Source organism: Carassius carassius, chromosome 43 (assembly GCF_963082965.1).
Source record: "Carassius carassius chromosome 43, fCarCar2.1, whole genome shotgun sequence".
Lineage (NCBI taxonomy): Eukaryota > Metazoa > Chordata > Actinopteri > Cypriniformes > Cyprinidae > Carassius > Carassius carassius.
Window position 1 is genome coordinate 2,352,760 of NC_081797.1, and position 12,107 is coordinate 2,364,866.

The 12,107-nt window shown below is 34.4% G+C and overlaps 1 protein-coding gene across 2 annotated transcripts in view; it reads right to left on the reverse strand.

Annotated features, from left to right (window-relative positions):
• mon2 (MON2 homolog, regulator of endosome-to-Golgi trafficking) overlaps nucleotides 1-12,107 on the reverse strand; it is a 46,494-nt gene that overhangs the window by 15,119 nt on the left and 19,268 nt on the right. For both annotated transcript variants that reach the window (XM_059536769.1, XM_059536768.1), the window contains exons 12-22: nucleotides 10,010-10,215; nucleotides 9,205-9,286; nucleotides 8,133-8,308; nucleotides 5,546-5,658; nucleotides 5,174-5,278; nucleotides 3,393-3,473; nucleotides 2,841-2,914; nucleotides 2,651-2,741; nucleotides 2,456-2,557; nucleotides 389-499; nucleotides 122-297 (exon numbers count right to left, since the gene is read on the reverse strand). In XM_059536769.1, the coding sequence (XP_059392752.1) occupies nucleotides 122-297; nucleotides 389-499; nucleotides 2,456-2,557; nucleotides 2,651-2,741; nucleotides 2,841-2,914; nucleotides 3,393-3,473; nucleotides 5,174-5,278; nucleotides 5,546-5,658; nucleotides 8,133-8,308; nucleotides 9,205-9,286; nucleotides 10,010-10,215 (1,317 nt within the window). The remainder of the gene's footprint in view (nucleotides 1-121; nucleotides 298-388; nucleotides 500-2,455; nucleotides 2,558-2,650; nucleotides 2,742-2,840; nucleotides 2,915-3,392; nucleotides 3,474-5,173; nucleotides 5,279-5,545; nucleotides 5,659-8,132; nucleotides 8,309-9,204; nucleotides 9,287-10,009; nucleotides 10,216-12,107) is intronic.

A 12,107-nucleotide genomic window follows, 5' to 3' on the forward strand; every position in this document is an offset into this window, starting at 1 on the left:
CATTTTGGGGTGAACTAACCCTTTAAACCAACTCTACTTTGCATAACCCAACCTGGACCAGTATGGAAATTCTTGCTTGTCTAAGATGGTCTTTTCTGCAAGGTGAGGCTGTGTCTCTCACCCCTGGTCATTGCGGATCGCTCCAATGACCCCCAGCACCAGAGGCCATCCTGGTCCAAGACTGTCTCCCTGGTTCTGTAGGATCTGTAGGACACACTCCAGCTGTTTCTGTCGGATATCGGCATGAAGGACGTTGGAGAGCTCCTTCAGAGGGTTCAGAAGCAACAGCTGCAACCTCTGAGGAGAATAGGGAATTGGTTAAAGATGTTGTCCAATCAATAACCAATCAAAGTAGCACTGATTTCCGATCATCCAGATTCAGTTCTACCTGGTTCTTGGACAGCGGGGGCTCGTGTTTGAAGGAAAGTCCAGCTTTGATCAGCGAGGTGATGGCCTCTGCACCCCACTCCCTCATTCGAGCGTTAGGATGCTGACAGACCTGATGAGATAATTGCACAATAGGCTTCATGTTCTTTTTCAATACTTCTATATTTTCTTTTGATTTTGTGGTGAAATATGACACATTCTTGAACGACTTGATCGATGAAATCAGAAACACAAAGACAAATCAAATATTGCAAAAAGATGGTGAAGACACACGAATGGACAAAATAACATCAACAACAAAAAAAGAGCAAAGCAATAATTTTTATTGCTCATAAAAATAAATCATTATACAAATAAAGCAGCCAAATTACATGAAATATAAACAGACTTATTTGAAAAACATTCTTAAATTATATAAATTTTTTTTAGATCAGTAAGTAAGGATTTTAATTGTGTAGATCACAGATTAGTGTGTTTTATGAATGTAAAAGTGAATGTTTAGTGGTAAAGCAGATGATTAAATAATCTCAAAATAACGTGGCCATCACAGTCAGAAAGGTCCTTTCACATTATTCGCATTAAACTAGTCGACTAAAAATAGACAACTAAACCTGACCCTAAAACCCAACTATTTAAACTTAGACTCCAAGCTGTACAACACACAGCTGAAGATATCAAATAACATTCAGGGACTATTTTACTTCTGAAATAGCCGTTCTGTGATCTGCTTTTCACGCAGAGGTCAAAGTAGCACTTGTGTTGAAGCCCTGATGGGAGTCATGTGAAAGAAACTTAAGTGTGACAGTCAAGATCAGCTTGAAACAAACATTATCTGATTAGCACAACAACAGGAGGTGGATTCATTCCTGAAAACAATGAACTTGAAAATAGAGAGATTTGATAAAGGCTGGTGAACGACAGATCGATTCAAAAAGAAGAGTCACTCTTTAGAGAGAAGGATTTTCTGAAAAAGAAAGTTCAGCACTTACCTTCTACAAAACAGACATGTAGCAAAAGACAGAGGAGGAAAAAGAGATGGAATAAGACAACATAAGGACATGAACTGTGCTTTAGCATCTATACAACTACAGAAGAAGTGAGAGTACAGCAGACAAGGACAGCAAGTAAAGACCAGAAAGATCAGAGCAGTCCGCCAAGTACTAGCCCAACAGGTATTAGTAATATTTGTTTTAGCAATATAACTAATGATTATAGATTAATGCTAAACTGTGTAAAATATAAATAAAACCAATGGACAAGCCTATTTTTATAATAAATATGTAATAAATAAATAAATAAATGTGTGCTGTAAAATAAACATTTTCGTTTACATAATATAATATACTGTTTATTTATATTTATATAAATACACACACATACAGTATATATTTTAAAAAATATGTACGTGTATATACATCTATATATTTTGTTTTACATTATAAATATATTTATTATATAAACAACATATTTTTTAAATATGTACATTATTTATATTTATATATATATATATATATATATATATATATATATATACACACACACATACATATATATATATATACATATAAGAAATATACACAGCACACACTCATACATTATGTAAACAAAAACTGATTTTGGAGGCGATTAATAGCAATTTATCATTTGAAAGCACTTATACATATAAATAATACATATAAATAAAATGAGTTATATATCCATAATTAATAAATGTACATAAATCATACATCTCTGATAAATAAATATAAATTATAAATAAAACAAGCGAACAAAGAAGTTTTCAAAATGAGTATATATATATATATATATATATATATATAAGTATACTAACAGTATAAAACAATATATATAAATACATACACAGTAAATAAAAAAATAAATAACAAATGCATTGTAAAATATAAATACAAAAACTAAGATGACTTCAAATCTAAACAGTACAAATATGAAGAAATAAATATAAATAAAAAATACTAAAGCCTTCAAGACTAATAGTTTAAACAAACACATAAATTTGCTTCAAAAGCAGAAAGTGTGTTATAGGTGTGGATTTGTCCCCTGGACTCACCTCCAGTAAATGAGCCGTCAGCGGCCTCCAGAGAATCTCAATCCGGTCCATATTAACCAGTCCAGTCTCTAACAGCTTGGCCACCGCAAACAGAGATGGCTCCTAACCACAGAGATATGAGAAATAGACAGATGAGAGCTGAATGGTTATGTTCTGATTAAATGAATCTGTAATTAGCTTTAGCTCTTAACGCACCTTGTTGTTTCCATAAGCCATTTCCATGGCCTCCATGGATAACGAGCACAGAGCGTTTATCAGGTGATGCAGAGAGACATCGTCCAGGTATCTACAATCACACACACAGCAGCACTCTTTAAAACTGAACTGATACTGAGTGAATCAAATCAACTGAATTATTTCTATTCTGATGTTGTCGGATTCTTACTGTGAGCTTTCAAAGAGTCTGGACAGGATGTTTGATATGACGGGTAAATCGGTCATCACCGCTGTGGTCAAAACCTGCGACAGGAAATAAAAAATAAACACCATTATAAAATCATAAACACTCTTCTCTAGCTTGCTTCCTAGTCTTTGTATACAGTATTACGAATATTGCTTTTGTAAGTCACTTTGGATAAAAAAAAAGTCTCCTAAATACATAAATGTAAACATTTATGGGGAGTCCTAGTAGGTTGCATATCTATACCACATTTTTGGCAACAACAGACTTGTTCAAAGTCACCTTAAAAAAGATTGTAGCATTAGCGATCAATATCTCTAGGTAAAAAGTGTTTCCTACTAGACAAAAAAAAAAGGTGACTTGGAAATCATATATGATCCCTAAAAATAACACAGTCACTTATTACATCCCTCAGATAAACCCTGTTGTCTTGCAGATTGCCCATGGTGCACATAAACGCTGCTGTGTCAAAAAGTGCCTTTGATGCTCAGAATGTGTTCTAGGTAGGCAGCTCACTAGGTTTTGAACAGGTTTTACCGTGCTGGGACCCTCCACAGCTCGCCCGGGTTTCAGAACTCCACCGACGGACGGTTTCAGACCCAGAATCCACACCAGATGCTTGTAGAGAAGAAGAGATCGAAACGCGTGAATGCCAAATACAATCAGACTTAAAAGAAGAAAAAAATTAACCTCTCATTCTTTATTCTTTAATAAATAAATATATTATTATTACGCTGTATCAAATGTAAATATATATTTATATTGTAATAATGTATTTATAATAATATTTTTACAGAGCAATAGTTAAACTACAATACTAATCTTTATTTCTATCTTTCAAACATTTAATCATATATGATGTTAGATTGATTTGTAAAACTTATTGTATGTGACGGTTTATATATTATATTAATACGTCAAATTTATTGTTATTTATGTTAGATTTATTAGCAAAATGTTTTGTAAATTATTGTTTATATATTACATTGCATCTTTGTAAAATGTATAGTGTTTTATAGTATTATAATCGAATATAGTATTTTACAGTTTAAATACTTATATATACATACATTACTTGGAAAGTGTATTGTTTTTACTGTTAATATATTTTATTTGCAAAACGCGTTACCGTTAAGATTTTACATTTATTTGTAAAATTTACAGCCCGACCGATATTATCATTTTGCCGATATTATCGGCCGATATGAGCCTGTCGGCAATATATCGGTATCAGCAAATATTTTTCAAATATCAGCCGATATATATATAATATAATATATATAATATGTAATGCAGATAAAATGCTTGGAATGGTGCAGTTGCTTAGTTTGACCAGCAGAGTGCACTCCATTGTTTGCTACTGCTGACCTGGATGAAACACTTTAAATATTAAGTCTATGGAAACCACTGAAACTTTGAATGGCCATATTGCAATAACGGCGCATAACGTTAAATTCAAAGGGCATTAAAGTGTGCAAGACATGAATTTATATTGTATTTAATTACCAAGGTATATTGTCAGACTTCACACTTGTGTAGCATGTGTCGTCTGTGTGTGAAGACAAACGAGCGCAGATCCATTTGGTCTTATTTTTTACTGGCTGTTCTCTTGTCTCTTTAATCAAGTTTAAACTTTCTAAGTTAATCTAGTAGTATTTGCTGTGGTATCAAAGAAGTACTTCGCTTTAAGTAATAAATGGAAAGCATTGAAATATTTTTCTTTTCTAGCTGATCCAAAAAATGATCCAATCCGTGGGTCAAAACTGTAATGTGATCCGAAACGTGAATTGTGATCCATTGAACATGTATAATATACACAAATAATATCGGCCAATTAATTAATATCAGCCTTTTCCCCCCTTATATCGGTATCGGCCCTAAAAAACCCATATCGGTCGAGCTCTAGTAAAATTTACTGTATATCTATATATTTATATATTTATTTATACACTCGATATCACTGTTAAAACAAGAAAAAGCATTATTATATATTATATTAAAATAGTATTATTATGTATTATATTTATTTATAAAATGTATTATATGTAAATGATTATAATGAAATGTTGTTGTCATATAAGATTAGATTGTATTAGATTGCCAATTACAGTCAGGCATGTCATCAGCAAAATTATAAAATATGCATAAAAGGCCTGGAATAAAATCACACCCCTACAGAGTAAACAAACACATATTTCCTTATCATGCATGTTTTCTGGATTCTGATCAGTCAATACTGGTAAAACCGGGTCCAGAACAAGATCAGATAAAGACAGATAAAGTGTGCATGTTTTGGTGATTGAAGCATGTTCCTGTACCTGTAGTGTGGCTAAAACCAGCTGCCATGAGGTTCCCAGATAAGCACCGTGACAATGAGCCAGATTCAGCAGCGTCCGCATGCACTGAATGTTCTTCGCTGTCAGCTGATTCACAGATTGAGAGAAAGAAAAGCCCTTGTAATTAACCTGGAACAATGTTCAGCTGCACTTGAACATGATTCAGAAATGAAGTCAACAACTTAAGATTAGCTTGAGTTACTCTGTAATCATAATTAGCTGTCTGTTTCCCTTTATTAGACTAAAACGCTTGTCGTCTGAAGTGCTGTTGCTCTATGCCATAATTAGCATCATATAAAAGCAACATAAATCTATGATATGTTTTCAATAGCAAGGTAAACGTGTGTGATTTACCACGACGGTGCCCTGCGGCTGTGCGGTGAGCGGCTGACCCACTGCTACCACCTGCTGGTGAGATTCACTGGACGGACTGACCATCTGCACACTCTGACCCTGGATAGAGTACACTACACACACAAACACACACATTAAACTACATACACTTACACACACAAAGGTCCTTGTGGCCAGTGATGCACCGAAATAAATTTACTGAATGATGAAATATAAGTTTCCATTTCCAGGGTTCCGACCCATTTTGCATTTCAAAATTCCATACTTTTCCAGTCTCAAATTTCCAATAGATGTTCATACAATATTTAGCACAAATGGTCCATAGAGCATTTGGTATATAGTTCAGTCATTTGTAAATATTTGGTATTTTCTCTGGGTTTCTTCATTGATCTTGATTTGAGTCCCCCTAATATAAAGCCCTTAGGTCTCTTTAATGCATACTTTTAAGAGGCCAAGACCCAACAGTGTGAAATGGGTTGATGGCACGATAGGCGTGCATTATCCTATATGCTAAATTTAATGGTTTCTTTTGCACAAATAAAAGTCTGTATTTTTAACTTTTTTTTAAAGGCTCTTGAGGCTATGTAATACGGTGCTAAGAATATTGTGGAAAGAAACCCAAAATGCTTATAACCTGCTTTTTGAATATTAAAAAGTACATATTTGACAATCACTAAAGAATCACAAAACAGCTGCCATGAAATCTCCCTGCTTGTACAATAAATGTATTTGTATTTAATTAATAATTTTCTATTACAAAACTACATTTTCCCATACTTTTCCAGACCTGAAAAATACATAAAATTCCATACTTTTCTGAAACCCTGATTTAGACGATAACCAGACTTAAAATAAAGTTTATTTAAAAAAAACCTTGCATTAAAAAAACACTAATTTGATTATGCTTACTTCTAAAATATAAGAACTTTCCACAATTTAGTTCTTTAATTTATTTATTTTTACGTAATATGAATGAAGATTTGTCCACTTGTGTATATCTATCAACTTTAAAGCAATCTGCATTAATTTACAATCTGTGGGAAAATATGTTTAAATACTCTGATAATGTCAAAGAACTTTACAAAAAAACATAAATATAAATGTATTAATTTATTTTCTGCTGCTATTTTGGATAGAGTAAAACACCCACAGATGCAGATATACTTGCATCTTCTTCTATCACTGGCCATAATTTTAACCTTGTAATCAGGAAAAAAATAATGTGAAATACATGTGAAAATGATCCGAGGATTGAACAAATAGTTAATCTGGTTCAGAAGCAGATTGAAGTTGTGTCTTTGTGGCAGTTTTTCTGCTGATTAACAGGAGAATACAAGACTTCATCACTTTAGAAATGGTTGTCAAAAGCAAAAATTCATAAAGTGTGACATTCTCGAGCAAAACAAGCACTAGTTCTGGAATCGGCAGCCCAAAATCAGTTAGAAACAAGTATTAGATTTAATTTGGCTTATATTATGCAGGGCAATGATTTCAATTTATTAAAAATATTTCGTAACACTCAAAAACTTGAGTTCCATGTAAGAATTGAATTGCAAGTGTTCTTTAACGATCCTCCTGGAAACAAAGATGCTGTTGCGCCAAAGCCCCTCACGAAAGAAGAAAGCTGCCGTGTTTATCATTATTAGTGAGTGTGTGAGAGAGACTCGTGCAGAAATCAACTCAAAGGAGTGCAACAGTTAGGTTTCCATGATTGCACGACCAAAATGTTTCAACATGATTGTAATGTGTTTTTATACAATAGTAGTAGTTAAAATTAAGTGACTTACATTAAGACACAGTATTGACTGCTTTTGCTCAATTTTGCTGATGAAAACCGTTCCAATCAAAGCCACAGCAGAACCGTTGTTGCGCGGCAGTGTCTCGTCACAGAATAAATCCACATTTCTGAACGAATCGAGTGAGTCAATGATTCAGTTACTCATTCATGAAGACAGTAGTCACTTGTGTCGTTTCTGAATGAATCAGCCGTTTGAACAAATCTGTTAAATGATGGACTGAATGACATCTGTTTTGTTATATACAGCAACTCCTCGCAGTTAATTGTTATTTCTACCTCTTTTATAGTCACAAAGCATTTTATTTTGAGAGTTGCTTAAGTGAGAGAACATGTAGCTTTGTCCAGATTGGGGGAATAGTAATGTTAAATCATTTTAAATAATTTTTGCATTAAAAAAAGTATAGATTTTTGTGTGCATATGCCGTCAATTATAGTATTTAGAAATCGGTATTGGCAGTTCACACTTACAAAAATAAAAAAACATTAAAATAAAAATCACAATCGGCCAAGAAAATTGCAATCGGTGCATCTCTCGCAGGTAGACTACAAATAATGTTTAGTGAAGTTTTGTTCATACATCACCTGAAATACATAAACTAAAAGATCTCTGTTCATCATAACGATCTAAAAATGAGAAATTGATATTGTTAATCCAGAACTAGCAGCTGCACCATTAGAGAAGTGCTCAATGATTTTACCCCTTCAAGACTGTTTTTTCTTGAAGTGCTAAAACCACTGGTTGTTTATCTACTTATTTGAGGTGAACGTCAGCATGCAGCGCTCTCGTACCTTTATTGGAGAGGTTGGCAGTGCTCAGGATGGTGAGGGCGTAGTGAGGAGGGAGAGACGCTTTACAGATGGCCGTGATAAAAGCGTCACGCGGCGTCACCAAACCCAGACGACCGCACAGAGACGCCATGGACAGCTCCGCTTTCAGGATGTTTTCTGTGGCCGACTCGTCCGTACTGACACACACCCGGAACACGGCAAATATCCTCAGTACAGTCAGTCTGGCATGATTTATATAAGCTTACTATATTCATTTTGAACCTGGACCACAAAACTAGTCAGAAGGGTCAATATTTAGAATTTGAGATTTATACATTAATTTAAAAATGGTTGTCAAAAGCAAAAATGTTACAAAATGCAAAAAGTGTGACATGCTCGAGCAGCCCAAAATCAGTAAGAAACAAGTGTTCGGTTTCATTTGGCAAATATGATGCAGGGCAATGATATCAATGATAATCAAATATATTTCATAACACTCAAAAACATGAGTTCCATGGAAGAATTAAATTGCACATTTAAATAAACAAAAAAAAAAAATCAAATATTGACAGAATTTATAGTTTTTAGATTTATACTTATCTGATACATATAGATTTATAGATGTATATAGATAACTCATCATCTGAAAGCTGAATAACGCTTTCCATTGGTGTATGGTTTGTTATGATCAGACAATATTTGGCTGAGATACAACTATTTGAAAATCTGGAATCTGAGGGTGCAAAAAAGAAAGAAAATCTAAGTATTGAGGAAATCATCTTTAAAGTTGTCCAAATGAAGTTCTTAGCAATGCATATTACTAATCGAAAATTAAGTTTTGATATATTTACGGTAGGAAATTAAAAAAATATCTTCATGTGACATGATATTTACTTATCTTAATGATTTTTGGCATAAAAGAAAATCAATAATTTTGTCCCATACAATGTTTTGTAGGCTACTCGTGCGACTTGTGACTGGTTTTGTGCTCCAGGGTCACAACTGTAATCCAAGTATAAAGCTTTAGCTATTACAATAACAGTTAGGATATTAATTTTAGCATAAAGTGATATATTAAGAAAGCGTCCCGCACCTGGCGTCCAGCAGGAGTGAAAGGGCCGCCAACAGGCCGCACCAGCAGGCGTTCACCATCTCCTCCCAAACCTCATGAGCCACTGCAAAACACATACGGCATCACTACTGGGACAAAACACTGCCCTATACACATCATCACAGAGTCTGACATTCATAACGAGCTGATTAGGGGCGTGTGGTTTATAGTGCGTTATATCATACATAATTCAGTATCTGACCGTCTCCTGCTATTCAGCTCAGATTCAGTTATCACATTTACGAACTTGTAAAATAGTTATATTACTGTTTCATTGTCAATTTCCCTATAAATCATGTTGCACAATTTCCACTCTCTGAATTACAGAACTTAATACAGCTCAGGTATAAAATACACCACCTGTACACATTTCCTGCTATGTGCATCATTCAAATTAATACATTTTTCACATTTTATATTTATAATGTACTTGGTCATACTTTCGTTTAAAGGGTTCATGATATTAATTAATATTAACACATTCATATGGATATTAATAGCGTGTTAGTAAGCGTTTGAAATTAATATTAACTGATAATATTGAGTATTTTTCATTGTTAATTCATGTTAACTAATGGAACCTCATTGTGAAGTGTTACCATTACACAATGTTTATTACATATAATAACAGGTTATATAAAGTCTCAATACACTGGTTTCGCAGGCATCACAGCCGGAGTGCATGGTCTCATTATTAAAGAGATGCTCTCCAAATATACTTCAGGTTAAGAGATTCAAAGAGCTCTGAGCGCACACAAACAAACACATGATGTCCATATGAACTCACTGGGATCCTGAGGGCAGCGGTCTCTCTGTGGAGGACTAGCAGGCTCCGCCTCCTCCCTCATAGCAGCTTCCTGTTCCTGTTTGGAGATCTCTCTCTCGATCATAGACGTGATTCCCCTCACCAGATCCAACAGGGCGCTGAAGGCCACAGACATGGCGTAACCTTCAGGGATGGAGGGCGGCTCCACCTTATCCAGCATCTCCAGACTGAGAGGAAACACACGTTAGACCGACTAGGGATGTGCGCTTAAACAGAATGTGTAACCAACTAGTCAACTAGTCTATTTAATTTAATCTTAGAATCAAACAGTCAAATCCCATGCTGAATGCTGCTGAAAAACAGATCACATTCATGCAATGTGCTTTTCTTGCATTATGATCATTGTGCATTCACTTCATCAATGTTAACCAATATAGACATATTAATAAAATCTAAAGCATCTATACACATTACAGGCTGCAAAATGACACCGAAATATAAAGCAAAACAAATTGATGTATGTCAACTAGATGATGTATTCATTAAAATGCAACATTAACATTGCAGTAACTTCACTGTAGACAAAAAAAAAGCAAGAAAAAATAATAATGTAAATGCCTAGTATGCTAGTATGTTGACTTTTTTGAAAATAATGTATTCTTTTTTTTAAATATAACTTTAACAAGACAATGATCTAAATATAGCCTTTGTAAAAATATTATGCAAAATATAAATGTGCAATATATATATATATATGTATATATATATATATATATATATATATATATATATATATATATATATATATATATATATATATATATATATATACACACACATATATATGTGACTAGTATGTTAACTAGGCTTTTTCAAAACAATGTATTATTTTTCAAATGCAGCATTAAAATCAAAGTCAAATATAAAAATATAAAGCAAAATCTAATTATGCAAAAAATAAAAATGCAAATGAATAGTGTGTGGCGACCAGATTTTTCCAAAATAATATATTCATTTTTTAAATGCAAAATTATCATGAGAGTAGTTTGAACATAGCCTTTGAAAAAATATATTGCAAAACATAAATGTACAAACAATATATATTTTTTAACACACACACACACACACACACACACACATATATATACAGGCCCTTCTCAAAAAATTAGCATATTGTGATTAAGTTCATTATTTTCCATATTGTGATGATAAAAATTTAATTTTCATATATTTTAGATTCATTGCACACCAACTGAAATATTTCAGGTCTTTTATTGTTTTAATACTGATGATTTTGGCATACAGCTCATGAAAACCCAAAATTCCTATCTCAAAAAATTAGCATATCATGAAAAGGTTCTCTAAACGAGCTATTAACCTAATCATCTGAATCAACTAATTAACTCTAAACACCTGCAAAAGATTCCTGAGGCTTTTAAAAACTCCCAGCCTGGTTCATTACTCAAAACCGCAATCATGGGTAAGACTGCCGACCAGAAGGCCATCATTGACACCTTCAAGCGAGAGGGTAAGACACAGAAAGAAATTTCTGAATGAACAGGCTGTTCCCAGAGTGCTGTATCAAGGCACCTCAGTGGGAAGTCTGTGGGAAGGAAAAAGTGTGGAAAAAACGCTGCACAACGAGAAGAGGTGACCGGACCCTGAGGAAGATTGTGGAGAAGGACCGATTCCAGACCTTGGGGGACCTGCGGAAGCAGTGGACTGAGTCTGGAGTAGAAACATCCAGAGCCACCGTGCACAGGCGTGTGCAGGAAATGGGCTACAGAGAAGCAGCACTGGACTGTTGCTCAGTGGTCCAAAGTACTTTTTTCGGATGAAAGCAAATTCTGCATGTCATTCGGAAATCAAGGTGCCAGAGTCTGGAGGAAGACTGGGGAGAAGGAAATGCCAAAATACCTGAAGTCCAGTGTCAAGTACCCACAGTCAGTGATGGTCTGGGGTGCCATGTCAGCTGCTGGTGTTAGTCCACTGTGTTTTATCAAGGGCAGGGTCAATGCAGCTAGTTATCAGGAGATTTTGGAGCACTTCATGCTTCCATCTGCTGAAAAGCTTTATGGAGATGAAGATTTCGTTTTTCAGCACGACCTGGCACCTGCTC